General features: G+C 42.5%; 1 protein-coding gene across 2 annotated transcripts in view; it reads right to left on the bottom strand.

Moving 5' to 3' along the window:
• Nucleotides 1-24,228, bottom strand: part of SEPTIN7 (septin 7) — a 407,754-nt gene that overhangs the window by 139,515 nt on the left and 244,011 nt on the right. For both annotated transcript variants that reach the window (XM_029589487.1, XM_029589486.1), the window contains exon 6: nt 5,964-6,098. In XM_029589487.1, coding sequence (XP_029445347.1) covers nt 5,964-6,098 — 135 coding nt within the window. The remainder of the gene's footprint in view (nt 1-5,963; nt 6,099-24,228) is intronic.

The following is a 24,228-nucleotide window of genomic DNA, read 5'->3' as shown; positions in this document are numbered from 1 at the left end:
GTTCTCATCTGAAACAGGCAAGGAGGTGATACTTAGGCAGTATTTTAAGTATAAGAATGAACTGCTTTGTTAACAGAAGATTCAGATATTCCCCAATGTTGCCAAAGAGACTCAAATGAGAAGAAAGCTTTTTCTATATTTAAAACATGTGCCTTATTTTTCTTAAAGTTCTTATGAAAATATAAGTTTATCTATGTTGATCCAGTTCATTTAGAAACTATTCTTGCTAAAAAGCTGGGTGATTATATTGGGAGTGGGTGGGAATATACACTGGTATGATATTTTAATAGTTTTTGGCACCTGATTTATTTCCTTATAATAGATATTTCTTCTAGATTCCCCCCCTGATGGAGAAAGATAGTGATCCATGAGATGGAATGTTTTCTTTGTAAGTTTTTCCTTTTGTCTTGTGTATCATTTTACTTTTAATTTTATTCCTTGTATTGGACTAAAATAAGATATGAGAAAATAAAAGATTCAAGGCTCAACATCCTCCTTGAAACAATTCTTAAACAGCAGCAGTTAAGGGTAGACAATATCTCTTTCCCAAGGCCTGATCTTCAAATCAGATGTAAAAAATAACTGACGATCCCTCCCACTAAGAGGAATATATCCATCTGATCTCCCATATCCTAACAGCAGCAAAATGCCAAGCAAAGTTTCTGCATGCCCATTTTAAATAGCCTGGGTGAGTAAGGGGGCAGAGCTCCTAGGATCAGCAGCAAAATGCAGGCTCAGATGTGCTGATAGTAAAGTGCACTGTGCAACAGATAGCTGGGCAAGATGATTAGATTCAGCTGAAGGGTGCTTTAAATGGCCCTGTGGACCTCCCCCGATGCAGCAGGGAGTGGGCGGAACTACCCAACATATCTGGTTAGCAGGCATCAGTGAAAAAAATGCAAATATTTGGTCTGTCTCTTGGATTCTTCTGTCCATCTCCTCTACAAAAACTATCAATGTCAACAAAGCATGGGTATCGGGATAAAAGGTCACATCTGCCTGGTTTCTTGAAGATCTCTTGCAATTCCTGAGAGGATGAGATGTTTTCAATCTGAACACTTTGAAGGATTTATGGCAGCAGCCATACATTTCCCACTCCTGGCATCGCTTACCAATAGAGATCAATGCTTCTTGGCCTTCACTTGATGTCATCAAAATTCTTTGAAGCCAGAACTAAATGGAACCCTTCGCTTTCTTGAGGTAGGAGAAGCAGGATGACTGCCTATCTTCTTGGACTTTATGGGTGCTCGAAGCTGAGGAGCAATGCACTCCCGTCAGTGCACCACCAGCCATCAATGCACCTTCTGGATCTGCCAATGTCAACGGATTGGAAAACTCTCCCAAAGAGGTCCTGGCAGGAAAGACATCCCTTCTAGAGGTCATTTTCCAGAACACCCCAAGACATCATAGTCCACCCCCAAGCAAAGCAGACAACTATCATGGGGATCTATACTAGAGATATAAAGTTCCTGGATGGAATAAATGATATTTTTATGGAGCAATTGGTTCAGGAACTGACAAGAGAGGGAGCAATTTTAGATCTAATTCTCAGTGAAGCACAGGATTTGATGAAAGAGGTAACTGTGGTGGGGCTGCTTGGCAATAGTGATCATAATATGATCAAATTTGAATTAATGACTGAAAAGGGGATAGTAAGCAAATCCACAGCTCTCGTGCTAAACTTTCAAAAGGGAAACTTTGATAAAATGAGAAAAATTGTAAGAAAAAAACTGAAAGGAGCAACTACAAAGGTAAAAAGTGTGCAAGAGGCGTGGTCATTGCTAAAAAATACTATCCTAGAAGCGCAATCCAGATGTATTCCACACATTAAGAAAGATGGAAAGAAGGCAAAATGATTACCGGCATGGTTAAAAGGGGAGGTGAAAGAAGCTATTTTAGCCAAAATATCTTCATTCAAAAATTGGAAGAAGGATCCAAGAGAAGAAAATAGGATAATGCATAAGTGTTCACAAGTTAAATGTAAGACATTGATAAGACAGGCTAAGAGAGAATTTGAAAAGAAGTTGGCTGTAGAGGCAAAAACTCACAGTAAAACCTTTTTTAAATATATCAGAAGCAGAAAGCCTGTGAGGGAGTCAGTTGGATCGTTAGATGATCGAGGGGTTAAAGGGGCACTTAGAGAAGATAAGGCCATCACGGAAAGATTAAATGATTTCTTTGCTTTGGTGTTTACTGAAGAGGATGTTGGGAAGGTACCCGTAATGGAGAAGGTTTTCATGGGTAATGATTCAGATGGACTGAATCAAATCACGGTGAACCTAGAAGATGTGGTAGGCCTGATTGACAAACTGAAGAGTAATACATCACCAGGACCGGATGGTATACACCCCAGAGTTCTGAAAGAACTAAAAAATGAAATTTCAGACCTATTAGTAAAAATTTGTAACTTATCATTAAAATCATCCATTGTACCTGAAGACTGGAGGATAGCAAATGTAACCAATATTTAAAAAGGGCTCCAGGGGTGATCCGGGAAACTACAGACCGGTTAAGCCTGACTTCAGCGCCAGGAAAAATAGTGGAAAGTGTTCTAAACATCAAAATCACAGAACATATAGAAAGACATGGTTTAATGGAACAAAGTCAGCATGGCTTTACCCAGGGCAAGTCTTGCCTCACAAATCTGCTTCACTTTTTTGAAGAAGATAATAAACATGTGGATAAAGGTGAACTGGTAGATATAGTATACTTGGATTTTCAGAAGGTGTTTGACAGAGTTCCTCATGAGAGGCTTCTAGGAAAAGTAAAATGTCATGGGATAGGTGGCGATGTCCTTTCATGGATTGCAAACTGGCTAAAAGACAGGAAACAGAGTAGGATTAAATGGACAATTTTCTCAATGGAAGGGAGTGGACAGTGGAGTGCCTCAGGGATTTGTATTGGGACCCTTACTTTTCAATATATTTATAAATGATCTGGAAAGAAATACGACGAGTGAGATAATCAAATTTGCAGATGACACAAAATTGTTCAGAGTAGTTAAATCACAAGCAGATTGTGATAAATTGCAGGAAGACCTTGTGAGACTGGAAAATTGGGCATCCAAATGGCAGATGAAATTTAATGTGGATAAGTGCAAGGTGATGCATATAGGGAAAAAAACCCCATGCTATAATTACACAATGTTGGGTTCCATATTAGGTGCTACAACCCAAGAAAGAGATCTAGGTATCATAGTGGATAACACATTGAAATCGTCGGTTCAGTGTGCTGCGGCAGTCAAAAAAGCAAACAATGTTGGGAATTATTAGAAAGGGAATGGTGAATAAAACGGAAAATGTCATAATGCCTCTGTATCGCTCCATGGTGAGAACACACCTTGAATACTGTGTACAATTCTGGTCGCCGCATCTCAAAAAAGATATAATTGCAATGGAGAAGGTACAGAGAAGGGCTACCAAAATGATAAGGAGAATGGAACAACTCCCCTATGAGGAAAGACTAAAGAGGTTAGGACTTTTCAGCTTGGAGAAAAAACTACTGAGGGGGGGATATGATAGTGGTGTTTAAAATCATGAGAAGTCTAGAACGGGTAGATGTGAATCGGTTATTTACTCTTTCGGATAATAGAAAGACTAGGGGGCATTCCATGAAGTTAGCATGGGGCACATTTAAAACTAATCGGAGAAAGTTCTTTTTTAATCAACGCACAATTAAACTCTGGAATTTGTTGCCAGAGGATATGGTTAGTGCAATTAGTATAGCTGTGTTTAAAAAAGGATTGGATAAGTTCTTGGAGGAGAAGTCCATTACCTGCTATTAAGTTCACCTAGAGAATAGCCACTGCCATTAGCAATGGTAACATGGAATAGATTTAGTTTTTGGGTACTTGCCAGGTTCTTGTGGCCTGGATTGGTCACTGTTGGAAACAGAATGCCGGGTTTGATGGACCCTTGGTCTGACCCAGTATGGCATGTTCTTATGTTCTCTCCCCGTGTGCACAGACATGGTCCGAGAGCGCTTGGTTTTCTGGAGAGCGGATTTGATCACTATAGATCAGTGTGCCAGCTGGCACCTTTTGAATCCGGTAGCCTGTCAGACTAGGTAAACCCCATCAGCCTTCCTGTTGGCAGGAGAAACTGTGAGAGGGTGTTCCCAAATCCTCAACAGCAACTCCTTAAAGATCTCATGTACCAGGACTGCCACAATCGCCTTAGGATCCTCCATAAACTTGAGGATTTCCAGTATCTTGTGCCTGGCATCCTCAGACATCAACAGAAATGGGATGGATTCCACCACTGTCCTCACAAAACCTGTGAAGGACAGGTTCTCAGGCAGAGACCTTCTCTTCTCTGGAGAAGACTGTTCCGAGGGGAGACCCTCCGAGTCCTTGGAGGAGGATTCCATTGTGTCATCCCCCCAGGGTCATTATAGGACCTCCTCCTCACTGACATCTGCAAGGGACCTCCTCCTCACTGACATCCAGCAGCCTAGGCACCAGTGTTGGCCTGGGTAAAGCTGGATGTGGGGGCTGAAGGCCGCAGTGTCCCTGCCGGCCTCAAACGAGCTTCCTCCTCAGAGGAACCAGTGAAGCACCGGATCAGGCGGGGGACGCATCGGTGCCCTGCCGGGCATAGATGATCCCCTGGGAACCAGCGCCTGCTCAGTTGACATGGCTATTTGGCCAAGCATTCCCATAATTTCATGAGTCATCCATAACTCCCACAGACTGTCACAGACTTTCGCTAGCCATGACCTAAGTCTACGTTACTCAGCCACAGTAACTCCCCTCCCCCTTCCCCCTCCATTAGTTAATTTCCCTCCTATTTAGCTTGAAATCCCTTTAATCCAATTCGTTGTAAATGCACACATGGTTCTTTTTTCCTAGTTATGTTCTCCAAGTTATTCACATCCTTGTTCATTGTAAGACATATTTGTCAATATTTGCTACTTGTTGTAATGTAAACCGGAATGATAAGTAACCCTGTTACTTGAAATTCGGTATAAAAAAAGTTATAAATAAATAAATTGCAGTGATGAGCACATTGAGACGCTCCAGCAGTGGTTCTAACATGGAAAGTGCAGGCACTGGTGCAATCTGTAAAAAATGCTACAGATCAGGACTATTTTCAAGCTCCAGAAGCTTAACAGCAGTCTATATACTTGGACACAATTTGACAGCAGCAGCCTGCCAGGGCTGTACCTATGATTGGAGCTACAGTTCAGGCTCGAAGCTAGAACAGGAAAGGTTGAACAGTGAGACCATTTAGATTTAGAGTCCAGTTGCTGTAAATCTAACAGGTTTTTCCCATATCTGATATAAGGAGATAGTGGCAGCACTTGCCTGAGAAGCTGAAGTGGCCAAGGACTGCTTCAACAAGGCCTGGCCACACAATAGTCCTCTGGGATTTTTCCTTGGCTTCAAGGCCACATTTCGGTTGGGCTTACTCTTTCCAGATATGACTGGAAAATGTTGACATTAAAAATATGAAAAATTAAAAAAAAAAAAGATAGGTGCTTAGTTAAAAGAAACCTTAACTACCTACTACTTTTGAGTGCACATCTGCAGAGTCAAAACTGTGACTGTTGAGTTGGAAAGCAAAGAGGAAAAAAAAAGCTAGAAAACACTGAAATGGCCAATCTAAGATGACTAATATAGAGTAAAACAACAAATGAAGATCACTGGTAAAAAAGAGCAAACAATAGCTGAGAAAAAACCCTTGCAAACGAAGATGGAAGTAGCACTGGTTCTTAGAAAAAAAAAATTACAATTGAAGAGCAGCAGACCAAGTAGTATGCAGAAATTTCCTCACATACTAGAAAGCTCTGGAAGAGTCCTCCAGATTTTTGCATGCAATAGTTATGGGACCTGTCCATGTAGGTCACAGCATCTGCTTTAAAAAAAAAACCAAAAAAAAAACCACACTATTCAGATGTAAATTAAACTGTAAAAAAAAAAGAAAAATAAAAGGACTAGTAAGTGAATATTACTGAATACTGACCCATGTCCTGATGGTGCAATGAAATATAAACAACAATGCACTCTGTTGTCTGGCATCTGACGTCTGTTCACTCGGGATTCTGCATTCAGATAGTCTTCAAATTTGCTGTCAATGTAGTCAATAACAGGTTGCCAACTACAAGGTACACAAATTAAACAGATTTACATGTCAGATATTTTTTTGTTTTATATCTTTTTTATTTAAGATTCCAAATTAAGTGTACGTTCATACAGAATAATTACAAAAGAGAAGAAATTGTCAGGCATAACAGACCAAACAAGCATAACATAAGGATACCATTAACTAAAACCAAACCAGTGAAGAAGGAATTTACATACAATGCAGGTACAGGTAGGCATATACAAATAGATTGTAACACAGCCAGAACTACAGAAGTCGTAAGATACCAACGAAATGAAAGGTAGACTGTGATGCAAAGTATGTTATCGGTGACAAATTCTTGAACCTTTAACTTTAAGTCAGTCTTGTCATTTATGGTTTATCGTTAGTCCCTTTATTCCCTTCCCCCCACACACTCTCTCCCCCTCTCCTGCTAGCTTTCAATATGTACATTTAAATTTTTAAATTCAAAAAAGAGAACCTGTAGAACTGAAACAGTAGCTTAGTTAACACGGGTAGAATATAGTTATGTGCCGATGCTCGGGTACTGCCCTGGTTGGGTTGTTTCTCGGGGTATAGAGCAGTGAATTTGTTCCTGATCTCTGCCGTTTGTAATGCTAGGAAAGGATCCCATAGTTCCGTGAGTCTTAGCCATTTAGATGTGTCTTTATTGGTCAAAATTAAATCAAAGGCAGCCAGTTTTAGCATCTTATGTAACCAATGCTGGCGCTTCCGTCGAAAGCTAGACTGACAGTACAGTCTGCTTCGTCATTAAATTTGCCAGATCAAAAAAAGTTTTGTGCTGTTTTGAGACCCATCTGTGTGTGAAATTTATCTTCCCAAATAACCAAATTTGTGGGAGGTCTGGAATACCACATCCAAAAAGTCTAGAGCTGAAGGCCCTTATGGCCATCCAGAAAGCATGAACTTTGGGACATGACCAAAAGCAATTTAAGTAATCCCCTTCTGAGATCTCGCATTTTGAACATAAGGAAGTATGACAAATTTTGAGGTGAAAGGCTTTCTGTTTAGAATAATAATATTGTCAAATGAATTTAAGTTGTAGTTCACGTAGAACTGAATTTACTGAGGTTTTCGGTACTCTTTTTAGATATTCCTTAATGTCAAGATCAGTTAAGTCTAAAGTAGGATATTTCTCCCATTTCCTTAAGATAACCTTGACGAAGCAGGAAGTTGCTTCGTCAAGGCCTTCATAACATGGGAACATTTCGCTTGCCCTGTGAAGGCCCAAGGAGGATGGCTTCCAAAAAGCTGTATGAGGCTAGTGGAAATTCATGTAACCTTTGCAATACTAAATAATGCCTAACTTGTAGGTAGGCGTGAAAATCGGAGTGCTGCAGCCCATATTTGTCTTGTATGTCTTGGAAACTATACAGCTGACTAGTGGCCTTATTAATTAACTGCCCCACAAATTTAAGGCCTTTATTGGTCCAATTTCTAAATAGGGTATTGTATGTTCCCGGGTGAAATTGTGGGATCAGCACTGAGACCTTACGTGATATGCCCCTGTATGTTCTTAAGCAATCCCATGCCCGTCTTACAGGTTCTAGAATTAAGAAGTGTCTAGTTTTCACTGGGATCAACTGCGGTGGCAATTGGATTAAAGCCGTAAGGTTTATACTCTCAAACCATGCTCACAGGTGTGTCATAGAAGAGTGATATGAAGTCCCAGCAAACCAATCCTTGAAATGCCTCACCATGCAAATTAGATTATATTTTTTTAAAATCAGGGCAAGCTAAACCCCCCGCTTGTAAGGGTGCATTGTAAATAACGAAGTGCGATTCTAACTTTCCGTCCTTGCCATATAAACTTTCGAAAAAGTCTGCAAAGTTCCTGAAGATTTTCGTTTACTCAACCACACGGGTAACATTTGAAATAGATATAGCCAACGCGGAAGTTCATTCATTTTGAATAACTGTATCCTTCCAGATAGTGAAAGAGATAAATGGAACCATTTGTATACACAGTCCTGGAGAGTCAACATGGGCCGGATATTACATTGGTAAATCTTATTAATGTCGGGAGGGACCCTGACCTCCAAGTATTTGAGATGGTTGTCCAACCACCGAAGGGGGAAGCTCATTCCCCACCTTCGTCTTAACTGACCATAAATTGACATCACCTCAGATTTTTCCCTATTTATCTTCAACCCAGAGAAGGATCCAAACAGAGTCTGATGGGCTAATACTAAAGGCAAAGAGAGAAGCAGATCTGTAAGAAAAATAAGCAGGTCATCAGCAAATGCCACCATTTTGAAAGAGGTGTGAGCAATTTCTAGCCCTTTAATGGTTCTATTTTCCACTATAACTCTCAAAAGCGGGTCCAAAGAAAGAACATATAGGAGTGGTGATAAAGGACACCCCTGCCTGACCCCTTGTTGAGGAGAAAAGGGTTGTGTAATGGATCCATTGACCAGTAGATGAGAGGTGGGTTGTATATAAAGGAGGGATAGATATTGTAGCACATTTCCTGTAAACTTATATCTACCCAAAACTGAAAATAGGTAAGGCCAAGCTACCCTATCAAAGGCCTTTTCCAAGTCAAAACTTACTGCAAGTGACTAGTTGGTGGGAATTGCAATTGCCATTGTTGTTAGATTTACTGTGTGTGAACTGGCCGATTTGCCCTTTACAAACCCCACTTGGTGGGTTGAGTTAAGAGTAGGGAGAACTAAACTTATGCGGGTGGCTAATACATTGGCCAGTAGCTTAAGGTCACAGTTTAATAAAGATATAGGTCTGTAGGAAGCTGCTTGTGCTAGATCCTTACCAGGTTTTGGTAAAAACAGATATATGCTTTATTAAATTCTGGTGGGAACGCACAGTTTGATAGACCCTGTTGAAAAAAATTGCACAGGGGTCCAGCAATTTGATTCTATAGGATTTTGAAATAGCTATAGGAAAGCCCGTCGGGCCCTGGAGCTTTCCCAACAGTACTCCTGTTTTGCTCTTCTTAATCAGTGTGACTAACTCCGGCACAGTGATTGGTTTATTTAACATTTCTAGCTGTTGATGCATAAGTTGAGGTAGAATCAGATGTTTAAAAAATTGTTGTTCTTCTAATGATCCCCCAACTCTATCCTCTGTATATAAATCTGCATAGAAAGATCTCAATCTCCCCAATTTCCTCTTCTTGTGTAGCCCAGCTACCTTGGGCAGTTTTTAGTTTTTCAATATAGGTTCTGTGACAATGGGCCCTAACCAAGCTTGCTAAAGGTTTTCCCCTTTTGTTCCCATGTTTAAAAAAATTATATTCCGCAGCCTGGAAACTTTTGATCGCTCTTTGATGTAAATAGACTTGCAGTTCACCAAGTGTAGTGTGAAAACAGGCTAGATTTTTGTCTGAGGGATCCTGAATCATTCATTTTTTTTAATCTGAGCTAAATCATTTTCCAATTGCAAATTTTGAGGTCAAAGTCTTGTTTCTGGCTCTGAGATAATATCTTATCTCCCCTCTCATTACCGCTTTACTCATGTCCCAGAAAAGAAAGGGATTATCCAGATGTTCTGCATTGTTTGCAGTGAAAAGGGACCATTTTTCTTGCAAAATCTTTTGAAAATCAGGATTATTTTTCATATATGCGGGGAATCACCACCATTTGGAGTGGGAAGCCTTCCCTCCTAATTGTATATCCACCCAGATTGCTGCATGGTCAGAGATGCTAGTATGCCCAATGTTCGCCTCCCGAATCAATGGGAAAAGTGTTTGGTCCCCAAGAATGTAGTCTATGCGAGACAGTGTTTTGTGTGCTTTAGAAACATGAGTATAGTCTTTTTCCTCAGGGTGCAAATTGAGCCAGTAATCCATAACATGGAGGCTTTTGCAAAATTTTGCCAAACAGGTAGGGGGAGAATTTTTTTTGACAGGAAGAAGATTTATCCAACTGGGGATCCATAATTGTATTAAAGTCACCAGTTATCAGAAGCCATACCTGCTTATACTTCAATAGCTGGCAGCTTAGCATATGAAAGAATTTAGTAGATGGTGTATTGGGGCCATAAACATTACAGAGCGTAAATTCTTTTCCATTTAGTCTTCCCACAAGAATGAAGTAGCGGCCGTCAGGGTCAGCTATATCAAGTATTAATTGAAAATTTAAAGCCTTATTGATTAATATCGCCACTCCAGCTTTTTTGCCTTTAGCTTGTGAGTAATACACTTGCCCTACCCAATCACAGCATAATTTTTTGCTTTCAACAGCAGTGAGATGGGTCTCTTGTAAGCACGCTATATCAGTTTTAGTTCTTCGTAGATGTTGAAGCACTTTTGCCCGCTTGATGGGATTAACTAACCCATTCACAAACTAATAATTCGCACCTTAGAAGGGGTCATGGGTCATGAGGATTAGGAAAATGAGCAATAGGTTCCGACTGTCCGGCCTGAGGATCCCCCAGCCTAGACCCTCCAGCCCCAACGACGACATATTCTCCCACCTCCCCCTCCAGGACCACATAAATACATGTATAATAAAAAATACAATGTTCCTGCAAATAAGCAGTAGGAGAGCTAGCAGAGTAATCCCCCTCCAACCCACACCCACCCCCCTCTTTCCCCGAAAGCACATAACCTCCCTGAAATCTCACGGTTGATCAAGAGTCACGCAAAAATGTGCCAGGGCACCATCCAACCCCAAACTGTCCTTTAAAAGAACGGCAGAAAGTTTAATCCCTGCACAGAGAGATTAAGATCCAAGTTGCTCTTCCAGCATTCCAAGGCAGTTGAGTGGAAGGCTGTACTCTTGTGGTTACAAAGGACGCTGAGAGCAAAGTACTTTACCCATGGACGTTTGAAGATATACCGTCCTTGCGAATCCACTTCCAAAAGATTCGTCTGCCAACATTTAACAAGCCCGGCAGGTCTCATATACTTATTAGCATAGCGTGCTGACGTTCGGAGTACACAAGCATATTGTATAGCATAACGTCATCAAATTCAATAGAAAAAAAACTTTATGCCCCTCCAACAGGGGGCAAAGAATCAATGTGAAACCCACTTGGAACAGTCGTAATCTTTGAGAAGGCACAACCAGTAAACCTGGAATCTTCTGTCTCCATTCAGAAGAAAAAAAATATATATATATATTAAAAAAAAAACTTCCAGCGTACATGTCCTGTGTGAATGAGTTCAAAACATGAGACTCCCAGTCTTTCTGTATATCATCTCAAAAGTGTCTATTGCCACCTTTGCTAAATCCAATAAAGAAAAAAAATTCACTCACCCAGTAATCCTTCAATAAAGGATTTCGCCTCAGCAGTATTTGTAAATTGGTGTACTGTTCCGGCATGCCAAATACGCAGAGTTGCCGGGTACTGCTACTGAAATTTTATATTGCGATGATACAGGTCCGTGCAGAGTGGACTGAACGCTTTCCTCTTCTGTGAAAGCTGCACCGAAAAATCCTGAAAGAGGCGAACCAGGGTAGATTGGTAAGCTAAGTCCTTGTTTGTGCGAGCAGCTTGCAAAACTTTTGTTTTTGTGACCAATTTATTATATGAGCAATGACTAAACGAGGGCGTTTGTCGCCATTTTGACATCTCCCTAAACGGTGAGCCCTTTCAACACTTAATTTCCAGTCCAGATTGGAGAGATTCAAAACCTCCAGGAGCCATTTTTCCAAGAAGAGGCTGAGATTTTGCTCTTCAAGAGATTCCGGAAGACCTGAAATACGAAAGTTATTTCGCCTCTCTTTATTTTCAAGGTCATCCAGTTTGTCCGCCCTTGCCATGGATGATCGAGAGCATTAACCTTCCGAACTAGAGAAGAGGTTTTTTTCTTCTAGGGCCGCGATCCGCGCCTCTGCACGCTCCATTCTCGGAGGAATGTCCACAATGGTGTTCTTTAGTTCTTGAAATTGCGCCGCTAAATTAGTGAACCGAGAGTCGAGAGTCGAGTGCTCGTACCACAGCTTCCGTAACTTGGGTTATAATGTCACTTGGATTGTCTTTCAGCGGAGAGCCCATAGAATCACCGTGAGAAGGCGATGGTGTAGTACTGCCTGATGCCGGCGCCATTTTGTCCTGGCCTTCCTTGCTCTTTTCTCTCTTTTTTACCCCTTTGCAAGCGCATAGTTAGTTGCGATTTTAACATGTACTTATCTATAGACATGTACTGCTTCCACTGCTAGAAGGAGAAGAGATTTCTTATCTTCAGGGTATCAATGGTAATAGATTGGGTGGGATTGTGCCCATAGCCGAACACACACACACGTCTGTTCAGCTACACCACATCACGTGACCCCAGATTTTTTTATTTTTTTTTTAATGGATAGCCTCTCCAAGGTTGTGACTTTGAAGAACAATAAAAAAAATTGTATTATATGCATGAAACAAAGTTTAAATATAGCATTAGAAAAGATGGAAAATTTCATAAAAAGGCATAGCATTACAAATTACTACCCTAATATTTCAACATACCATAAATTGTGATCTGTAAAGTGTTAAAGTAACAGGTGAGTAAATAACTAGCATTTAGGCTTGTAATTATGATCCAGTTTGCAGAACTCAGGTTTACTTTACCTAATGAATCCCTGATGCTTTAAAGGAGGAGCTTGAGAAATGGAAAATTACAAGACTGGAACCTATAATCATATATGGTCAAGAAAATATTTTTCTTTGTATCAAGGTAGAAAATTCCTGGGTGACCTGCCAAAAAAGAAAATTAGTGTTGGCTTAGGCAGGCCTAGGCCCAGTGAGCCGCTATAGTGGGCCTGGGAAAAGTCATTGCTGCTTCAGCCCAGATCTGCTCCCTGTTTACACAGAAGTGAGGCTACAAAGAAAAAGAAAATAGCGAACAAAAATTAACAAAAAAATGTTTTACCCGGGTTCCTAAAAATTGTATCTGATCCCCATGTTTTAGAATTATTTTTCACCAATGGATACTAAGATCTGCAACAGAGTAGGAACACTACATGGAGTACAAAAATGAGTTCTCCAAGGAAGTTCAAGAAATGGTCAAGAATGGCAACTAAGCTTTAATGCAATCAAAGTCTCATGCATTTGGGATGCAATATTGCAAAAGAGCAGCACGTTATAAGGGATGGGACACTTATGTGCACCAAAGACGTGATCATATCTGAATCTCAAAGTTACAAAACAGTAGGACAACACATCTGCAAGAAAGCAAAAATTGCTTACCTTGTAATAGGTGTTATCCCAAGATAGCAGGATGTAGTCATCACATATGGGTGACGTCACCGACTGAGCCTTATAGCGGAAAACTTTCTGTCAAAGTTTCTAGAAAACTTTTGACTGGCTGTGTGAGCCTACTGAGCATGCCAGCATTATATAACTCCTCGAGCCACAGGGGTCTCCCTTCAGTCTCATTTATAGCAATAAGCTTTAGCTAAAATATATAAAATAAAAAAACTTAACGGACCCAACTCCACGGGGTGGCGGGTGGGTTTCATGAGGACTACATCCTGCTGTCCTGGGATAACACCTATTACAAAGTAAGCAATTTTGCTTTATCCCAGGACAAGCAGGATGCTAGTCCTCACATATGGGTGATTAGCAAGCTACAGGCTGAGTCATATTTGTAGAGCACCAACAGCATACAACTTGTGCAACAGGCTCAACAACTGGTGTACTGTTGGGAAAATTGAGGCAGCCTGAAATCACAGCAGGTTGGATGTAGAAGGAGTTGGGATTATGTTGGAAACAAATTCTTCAAGACAGATTGTCCGAAGGTCGAATCTTGTCGTCCCTCTTTGTCCAAACAGTAATGGGCTGCAAAGGTGTGAAGAGAACTCCATGTTGCAGCTTTATATATGTCAGCTATTGGCACTGAATGAGTGTGCTACTGAAGTTGACATTGCTCGTACTGAATGTGCCTTTACTCGCCCTTGGAGAGGAAGGCCTGCTTTTTCATAGCAGAACTCTATACAATGTGAAAGCCAATTGGAGAGTGTTTGTTTTCCCACTGGCTTACCCGGTTTGTTTATATCATAAGAAACAGAGTTGAGAGGATTTTCTGTGGACTGCAGTGCGATCCAGGTAGTATGCAAGTGCACGTTTACAGTCCAAGGTGTGCAAAGACCTCTCACCTTGGTGAGTGTGAGGTTTTGGGAAGAATGTGGGCAAGACTATGGATTGATTCAAGTGGAATCCCGTAACTACTTTGGGAAGGAATTTTGGATGTGTACGGTGTACCACTCAATCATGTAAGAATTTTGTATAGGGTGAGTATGTGACAAGTGCTTGTAACTCACTAACCCATCTAGCAGATGTAATAGCTATTAGGAATATAGATTTCCATGTAAGAAATGTAATATCACAGGATGCCATGGATTCAAAAGGAAAATGCATGAGGCTTATCAAAACCACATTTAGGTCCCATTCTATGACTGGTGGTTGTATAGGAGGTTTAAGATGAATTAAACCTCTCAAACCTACTAACAAGAAGTTGCACTGATACTGGTGCATCCCCTATTGTATTATGGTAAGTTGAGATTGCACTTAAATGCACTCGCACTGACGAGATCGAGAACAGAGTCTGAAAGGTGACAGATAGTCTAGTAAAGAGAATGTGGGGCAAGAAAAAGGGTTAATACTTTTTTGTGTACACCACATGTTGAATCTTTTCCACTTAGAATAATAGTTCTTCCGAGTGGAGGGTCTACGTGAAGCTACAAGCACTTAAGAAACCTTGGTTGAAAGATTGAATGGTTGTAAGATTAAGCTTTCAACATCCAGGCTGTCAGCGATAGGGACTGAAGGTTGGGATGGCGCAATCGGCCCTGATCCTGAGTTATGAGAGTGGGTGCTGTGCCCAGGCAAATGGGTTCCTTGATCGAGAAGTATGGGAAACCATACCTGTCGAGGCCAATACGGGGCTATGAGTATCATGGACCCCTTGTCCTGTTGGAGCTTCACTAGAGTCTTGGTTATTAGCGTTATCGGGGGATACACGTATAAAAGGCCTGAATTCCAGTGACGATCAAAGGCGTCCTTGGCTAACTGGTTTCTCTGTTTGTGCAGGGAGCAGAAATTGTCCACTTTGTGATTCAGTTCTGATGAAAAGAGATCCACTGTTGGTTGACCCCAACGTTGAAATATCATGGTTGCTACGAAGGGATCCAGGGACCACTCGTGAGGTTGGAACTGACGACTGAGGCGGTCTGCCACTACGTTGTAAATGCCTGCTGGATAAGTGGCCCGGAGAAACATGGAATGTGTTAGGGCCCAGCCCCAAATTTGTGTGGCTTCTTGGCAAAAGAGATATGAGACAGTACCTCCCTGTTTGTTCAGGTACCACATGGCAACTGTGTTGTCGGTTTGTATTAGAACAGTCTTGTGTGAAAGGCAGTCTTTGAACACATAAAGCGCATAACGTATAGCTCGAAATTGATTTGGAGTGTTGCCTCGAGTTTTGTACAAGTGCCTTGAGTCTAGAGATTGCCTTTGTGAGCTCCCCAACCTAAGGTGGATGCATCTGTAGTTAAAGTCTGTAGATGCATCTGTAGATGCATCCACAGACTTTAACTACATAAATACAGACTTTAACTACATACACAGACTTTAATCTACATAAATGTAGATTAAAGTCTGTAGATGCATCTGTAGTTAAAGTAGTTAAAGTTAAAGTTACTTGTATACTGTATGGTAGCTAGGTTGTCGCTACTAAAGCTCTTTGTAAAAAGTTGAACTCATGTACTGTTGCAAAACACAAATTATGACAAATGTTAAATGTTAAATATTATGGTTACTTTTCAATGTTCCTTGTAATAAGCCCAGGTTGGACCGCCCCAACCAGGGTAACATTGTTTATTGTAAACCGGATTGATTTGTATTGTATACAGGAATTCCTGTATATAAAAATTAAAAATAAATAAATAAATAAGTCACTTGTGAAACTGGTTGCTGGAAAGAATTTCCTGCTAGTAAGTTGTCTTCGTTTGTCCACCAGAGAAGGGATAAACTTAACTGGTGGGTTATCTGGATTTGATGCAACAGTGGTCGAATGGCTTGGAGCCATTGTGATCTCAATGTCCATTGAGTTACTCTCATGGCTAATCTGGCCATGAGAGTTACATGTACCATGGAGGCCATGTGACTGAGTAGAATGAGGAACTGATGGGCTGTTGCTCTGGTTCTGTGCACGCAGAGTTTTTGCTAAAGTCAATAGAATGTGTGCGCGGTCTTGGACATTGTTGTGTTCAAGTCTGCGCCTATGAATTGAAGAATGCGAGATGGTAGAAGATGGGATTTTTTTGTAATTTATGAGAAAACCCAATGAGGGAAGTAGTGTGATTGTGCATGTCAGCGAGTTGAGTGTTCCGTCTCTTGATCAACTTTTGATGAGCCAGTCATCGAGATAGGGAAATACATGGATGGTTTGTTTGCCCAAGTATGCCGCTACCACAGCTAGGCATTTTGTGATTACCCGTGGTTCTGAGGCAAGGCCGAATGGTAGAACTCGATACTGGAAATGTTGATGTCCCACCAAAAAGCGTAGGTACTTGCGATGAGGAGGGAATATTGGGATGTGAGCATATGCATTGAAGATCCAGAGAACAGAGCCAATCTCCTGTTTGAAGAAGAGGAAGCATTGTACCCAAGGAAACTGTCCTGAACTTTTCTTTCCATAGAAACTTGTTGAGTTTTCAAAGGTCTAAGATGGGACAAAGGCCTCTGGTTTTCTTTCGAATGAGGAAATAACGGGAATAGAATCCTCTGCCCTGCTGAGGTCGGGGTACAGGTTCTATAGCCCCGGCTCTCAGGAGGGTGGACAATTCTGTGTGTAGAAGTGTGGAGTAATGATAATGTATCCAATGTGATCTTGGTGGATTGACGTTTGGAATTTAGAGAAAATCGAGATGGTAACCATGAGATTCTATGTTAATTGTAACAGAAACAGAAATGACGGCAGAAGAAGACCAAACGGCCCATCCAGTCTGCCCAGCAAGCTTTGTACTTTTTTTTTTTCTCATACTTCTGTTAGTCTTGGCTCTTAGTAACCTTTTGGTTCTATTTCCCTTCCACCCCCACCATTACCGCAGAGAGCAGTGTTGGAACTGCATCTAAGTGAATATCTAGCTTAGTCAGGGGTAGTAACCGCTGCAATAAGCAAGCTACTCCCATGCCTATCCGCTTACCCAGACTATGTAATTCAGTCCTTGTTGGTTGTTTGTATATAGATCCACTTTTCTTCATTCCCCGTGCCGTTGAAGCAGAGCGCTATGCTGGATATGTATTGAAAGTGAAGTATCAGGCTTATTTGGTTTGGGGTAGTAACCACCATAACAAGCAAGCTACTCCCTGCTTTTTTGTGAATGCAAATTCTTTCCACATTTCCTCTTGCTGTTAAAGCTTATAGCAATGTTGGAGTCACATTAACCATGTGTATGTTTATTGAATAAGAGTATTATCTCCAGGCAATAGCAGTCAGTCCGGCAAGCCACCCACTCTTCATTCACGTCCTCTAGACTTGAGAGAGTACCCACTGGTCTGTGGTGATGCTCAACCATTGGGAATGAAAATATGAAATCCTGCCCCCTACAGGAAGTTTTGGAAATGGATTTGAGGAATGACTGCTGTTCTCCGGCAGTATCTCAAAATACCGATGCAGGCCCTGTTTGAGAAGGAGGCTGAGCTCTAGGTTGCCTAGTCTGGGTCCTCTGAGGTGGTCTTGATGTCCTGCCATGAGTTGCTGGAGGATAATATCGTCTTGGATGATAATATGGCCATCTAGTATCTTTTCTAACAGTTCGTCTGGTAGAAGGTTGTGTTTCTGATGGAGCAGATGATAATTGCTTCAAAGTTTCAGAATGCTCCTTTAACTGCAGTACAGCATCCTGCACTTTTTCTCCAAAAAGATTATCTCCTTTACAAGGGAGGTCAGCCATCTTTTCTTGTATCTCTGCCCTAAGGTCTGAAGCCTTGAGCCAGGCCCATCTGTGAGCACTAATGCACGTTGCAGCCATTCTAGATGAGGTTTCAAAAGCATCGTAGGCCGCACGGACTTCGTGCTTTCCTGCTTCTAATCCTTTGTACATGAGGCTCTGTAAGGATTATTGATATTGTTGAGGAAGTGAAGATGAAAATTCTTGGACCTGTTTCCACAAATTACGCTGATATTGCGTCATATATAACTGGCATGACGCAATTCTGGAAACTAACATGGATCCTTGAAACATTTTACGTCCAATCATGTCCAAGAATCTCTGATCCTTCCCTAGAGAAGTAGATGAGTGTGGCTTAATCCTTTTGGATTTTTTCTGAGCGGATTCAGCCACTACAGATTGGTGTGGTAACTGAGGTTTTTGGAAACCTAGAATTTGCTGCACAAGCTAAGTAGCATCAGTACGTTTGTTTACTGGTGAAATTGTGCGAGGATGTTCCAGCAATCTGAGTTGCAATTCCATGAGCACTTCATGAACTGGTATTGCAATAATGTCCTTAGGAGAATCCATAAATTGAAGAACCTCTAAGATTTTTTGCCTGGTGTCTGTTTCTGTTACCAGTGGAAATGGAATGGTATTTGCCATTTCCTTAATGAAATTTGAGAAGGAATGGTCCTCCGGTGGCGATTTCTTTGTCTCCTGTGGAGGGGATGGATTAGACAATATGTCCTCGGAGGACGTATCCGTGTCTCCATCATCCCAGACATCTGGAGAAGAATGTCGTGGAGGTGTCACGCGAGGGTGGAATGGTGGCACCGAAGGCATCGATGGATTGATTGAAATGAGGGGCGAAAAAGATGGTCCCGGCTGCGAAATCCCCGATGGCCCCGGGAGTGGATTGGGCATCAGAGATGGAGACTCTGCACTAGATGATGGCGGATGCACCGGCAAGACATCGATAAGGGCATCGAGCTTAACTAGCATCAGTGCTAGTAAAGAAAGATCCGGCATCGACGGCGGTGTTGTCATCTGTGTCGATGCAGGAACTGGCATAGGAATCTGTGAAACCAACGGTGCCAGCAATGGAGTCGGAACCGGTGGAATCTGCATTGGTGCCTGTATTGGCGTTGGCATCGATGGCATCTCCCGTAAAGCTTCCCGGACTGCCTGCGGATGAAACCGTCCAGTTCCGCCCTAATAGCTGGTGAGGTAAGAGCAGCTATAGGGGGTGGCAGTGAAGGCCCAACCAGCGGTTCCACAGAACCCTGTGGAATCGTGGTACCCGGCACAGATATCGGTGGGGATGGTCTGGGAGTGCTGGGCTTCGAAAGCCCTGAGTCCTCCATCCAAGGTTTCTTCGACATCGGCTCGATGGAAAGTGGTTGTGTATTGAGCATAGAAGTCTGATCGGGAATCGAAGGTCGACTATGTCGATGCAGATATCTCTCACCCTGTTCGACGACCTTCTTTTCGAGTATCAAGGTGGATTTGACAGACGACTGAGAAGAAGTCTGTGATATTCGATCACCTTTTCCATCTGGACGGCGTTTTGCTTTTACTAACTTTTTTGCCGCGTGACTGCGTGGACGAAGCCGATGGTAGCAATTGGAGATGAAAAAGATGCTCCATCTTTTCCAGATGAGCCCGTCTGACCTTCGATGTCAGCACAGCGCACTGAGGACATGTTAAGAAGTTGTGTTTTTCACCTAAACAAAGTGCACACTCAGAGTGTGGGTCCATAATGGACATTGTAATCGCACTCTTAGGGCACTTTTTAAAATCGGTGGCCATTGTAAAGGCCGGACAGCCGTCGGCGGCCTTCTGACTAAACCTTTAGTCAAAAACGGTCCCGATCGAAAAAATTCTTTTACCGATAATATAAGAAAGGGAGACCCCCTTGTCGAGGGATAACTTTTAATACTTTTTCCGCTAAGGAAAATAAATTGTGGTAATTACCACAAAGGGCTCTCTAACCACGAGGCTAAAAGCAGAGCGGAAAAAAAGATGACTGAAGGGAAACCCCTGTGGCTCGAGGAATTATAGCATGCTCAGTAGGCATACACAGCCAGTCAAAAGTTTTCTAGAAACTTTGACAGAAAGTTTGCCGCTATAGGGCTCCATCAGTGACGCCACCCATATGTGAGGACTACATCCTGCTGTCTTGGGATAATAATGGGAATAATAGGGTGCATAAAGAAAGATTATCAATGGAGAAATGAGAGGGCTAATATACCTATAAGAAATCACTGATGAAACTTCATATGCATTAGTGTCCAGTTCTGGAGGTCATATTGCCAATAAAAGAGGCAGTTCAGAGAAAGGCTACCAAAATGGTTAACACACTACACTTAAGTTTTGGGAAATGAGATTCAAGGACCTAAATATGTATTTCTTTAAAGAAGAGGGACATAAAATAAAGAAATTCAAATATAGCAAAATTGCTTACCTTGTAATAGGTGTTATCCCAGGACAGCAGGATGTAGTCCTCACATATGGGTGACATCAGTAATGGAGCCCTATGTACGGAAAACTTCTTTAAAAGTTTCTATGAAACTTTTGAGTGGCACCGAAGTGCCTACTGAGCATGCTCAGCATGCCATGATATTCCCTGCCACAGGGGTCTCTGTTCAGTCTTGTTTTGTAGCAATAAGCGTTAGCCAAAAATAAAATAATAAAACGTCACGGACCCAACTCCGCGGGGTGGCGGGTGGGTTTCGTGAGGACTACATCCTGCTGTCCTGGGATAACACCTATTACAAGGTAAGCAATTTTGCTTTATCCCAGGACAAGCAGGATGCTAGTCCTCACATATGGGTGAGTAGCAAGCTAGAGGCTGAATCATTTTGTGCTGAAGCGACAGTAAGGTCTTGTTTATGAAATGAATCAGCCGAAGATCCCAGCAGGCTGGATGTAGAAGGAGTTGGGATTATACTGGAAACAAGTTCTTTAAGACGGATTGTCCATAGGCCGAATCTTGTCTTCCTTCTTTATCTAAACAGTAGTGAGCTGCAAAGGTGTGAAGAGAACTCCATGTTGCTGCTTTGCAAATGTCCAGAAGAGATACAGAGCGAATGTGAGCTACTGAGGATGACATTGCTCTGACTGAGTGTGCGTTTACTCGCCCTTGAAGAGTAAGGCCTGCTTTTTCATAACAAAATTGTATGCAATCTGCGAGCCAGAGTGACAGAGTATGCTTACCCACTGCTTTACCTGGTTTGTTTGGATCATAGGATACAAACAGCTGATTGGATTTTCTTTGGGCTGTAGTGCGGTTCAAATAGAAGGAGAGCGCACGCTTACAGTCCAAAGTATGTAGGGCTCTTTCACCTTGGTGGGAATGAGGCCTAGGAAAGAATGTTGGTAAAACTATTGATTGATTCAAGTGAAATTCCGTGACAATCTTAGGAAGGAATTTTGGGTGTGTACGGAGTACTACTCTGTCATGTAAGAACTTTGTAAAAGGTTCGTATGTGACTAGTGCTTGTAATTCACTGACCCTTCTGGCCGAAGTGATGGCTATGAGAAATACCGTTTTCCAAGTAAGGTATTTAAGGTCGCAAGTACTTATGGGTTCAAATGGAGAGCGCATAAGCCTAGTTAATACTACGTTCAGATCCCATTGTATGCTTGGGGAATGAACTGGAGGTTTAATGTGAGTTAAGCCTCTCATGAATTTACTGACGAGAGGCTGCGTGGAGATAGATGCATCTCCCAACTTATTATGATAAGCTGAGATTGCACTTAAATGTACCCTTACAGATGATGTCTTAAGACCAGACTCTGAGAGATGGTAAAGGTAATCTAGTAGTGAGGTAGTGGGGCAAGTGAAAGGATCTAAATCCTTCTGAGTGCACCACAGTGTAAACAGTTTCCATTTGTAGGAATAATTCTTTCTAGTGGAAGGTTTACAGGAAGCTATCAGCACTTGAGATATAGCGGTTGGAAGGTTGAAAGGTTGCAATATCAAGCTTTCAACATCCATGCTGTCAGGGACAGGGATTGAAGGTTGGTATGGCGCAACTGACCCTGTTCCTGAGATATGAGATTGGGAGCTACTCCTAGACGAATTGGATCCCTGACTGATAGATCTAGCAGTGTGGGGAACCATACTTGTCGAGGCCAATATGGGGCTATGAGTATCATGGTCCCTTTGTCCTGTTGTAACTTCACTAGAGTTTTTGTTATCAGTGGTATTGGTGGATACGCGTATAACAGGCCTGCATTCCAATGGCGAGCAAATGCGTCCTTTGGTAGGCTGCTCCGCTGTCGGAGGAGAGAGCAGTAATTGTTCACTTTGTAGTTGAGCTGGGATGCAAAAAGATCTATCGTTGGTTGACCCCAGCGTTGGAAGATCTTGGATGCTATTGTTGGATCCAAGGACCATTCGTGTGATTGGAAGTGACGACTGAGGCGATCCGCTACTGTGTTGTGGATGCCTGCTAGGTAGGTGGCCCGTAGAAGAATTGAGTGTAGTAGGGCCCAGTCCCAAATCTGTGCTGCTTCTTGACAAAGGAGGTAGGAACCCGTCCCCCCTTGTTTGTTGATGTACCACATGGCTAATGTGTTGTCCGTTTGGATCAGAACAGTTTTGTGTGATAGGCAGTCCTTGAACGCATGCAGCGCATAACGTATAGCTCGAAGCTCCAGGAAGTTTATTTGAAAAGAAGTTTCGAGTTTTGTCCACTTGCCCTGTGTCTTTAGATGACCAATGTGTGCCCCCCACCCTAAGGTGGATGCATCTGTAGTCAAAGTCACCTGTGGAACTGGCTGCTGGAAGGGTAGGCCTTTGAGCAGGTTGTTCATTGATGTCCACCAGAGAAGTGCAGATCTGAGTTCTGGTGTTATGTGAATGGGCGTGGACATTGGCTGAGTGGCTTGTATCCACTGATCTTTGAGTGTCCATTGCAGTAGTCGCATGGTCAATCTGGCCATGGGAGTTACGTGAACCGTGGAAGCCATGTGCCCTAGAAGAATGAGGCACTGGTGAGCTGTAACTTGGATTTGGTTGCGAAGATTTTGAGTCAAGCGGACAAGTGTTTGAGCACGGTCTTTTGGGAGAAAAGCCATTGCTAATGTAGTGTTCAGTTCCGCACCTATGAACTGTATGAGATGAGTTGGTGACAGATGGGATTTCTGGTAGTTGATGAGAAACCCCAAAGAGTGCAGCACTTGGATGGTGAGCTTGAGGGAAGTGAGAGCTCCTTCTTTTGATTGACTTTTGATGAGCCAATCGTCCAGATAAGGGAACACGTGCACCCTTTGCTTGTGGAGGTGTGCCACTGCTGCAGCCATGCACTTTGTGAATACTCGTGGTGCTGATGCAAGGCCGAACGGCAGCACTCTGTATTGGAAATGTTGATCCAGTACTCGAAATCGCAGGTACTGGCGATGAGGAGGATAGATGGGAATGTGAGCGTATGCATCTTGAAGATCCAGAGAGCAGAGCCAATCTCCCCTTTGAAGAAGAGGTAGAATGGTGCCAAGGGATACCATTCTGAACTTTTCTTTCTTGAGAAATTTGTTGAGTTGTCTGAGGTCTAGAATGGGACGAAGGCCTCCTGTTTTCTTTGGAATGAGGAAATATCTGGAGTAGAATCCTCTGCCTTTTTGAGGCCCAGGGACTGGTTCTATGGCCCTGGCTCTCAGAAGGGTGGATAATTCTGTTTGAAGAATTATGGAATGTGGATTTATTGAGGAAGAGTGAAGTGGCGGATTTTCTATCGGGATTGTTAAGAAATCCAGCCTGTAACCGTGAGTCGTGATGGATAACACCCACTGGTCGGTAGTGATGGAGGTCCAATTGTTGTGGAAATACTGTATGCGGCCTCCTACTGGAACGTCTGGAAATGGGTTGACGTGGCTGCTGCTCTCTGGGGCTGTTCAGAAACCAGAAGTAGTAGTTGTTTGTGGAGGTGGCTGAGGTCTTGCTGGCCTCTGCCTGGGCTGTTGGCGTTGTGTTGGGCGGTTAGCCCTTTGCCTACCTGCTGGGGGATAGTACCGACGTGGACGGTAGTACGGTCGGCGAGTGTCCCATCTGGGATACTTCTTGGAAGAAGTGTGAGTATCCTGAGTTTGAGAGGATAACTGTTTTAAGGTCTCGGTGTGGTCCCGTAAGGTTGCCACAGCTTCCTTAATCTTCTCCCCAAAGAGGTTATCCCCTAGACAAGGTAGGTCCGATAAATGCTCCTGAACCTCTGGACGAAGATCAGAGGCCTTCAGCCATGCCCACCTTCTAGCAGCTATGCCGGATGCTGACAAGCGTGCTGCTGTTTCATAGCAATCGT

This window comes from Rhinatrema bivittatum, chromosome 2 (genome assembly GCF_901001135.1).
Source record: "Rhinatrema bivittatum chromosome 2, aRhiBiv1.1, whole genome shotgun sequence".
Lineage (NCBI taxonomy): Eukaryota > Metazoa > Chordata > Amphibia > Gymnophiona > Rhinatrematidae > Rhinatrema > Rhinatrema bivittatum.
This window is presented reverse-complemented; position numbering and strand designations above follow the sequence as displayed.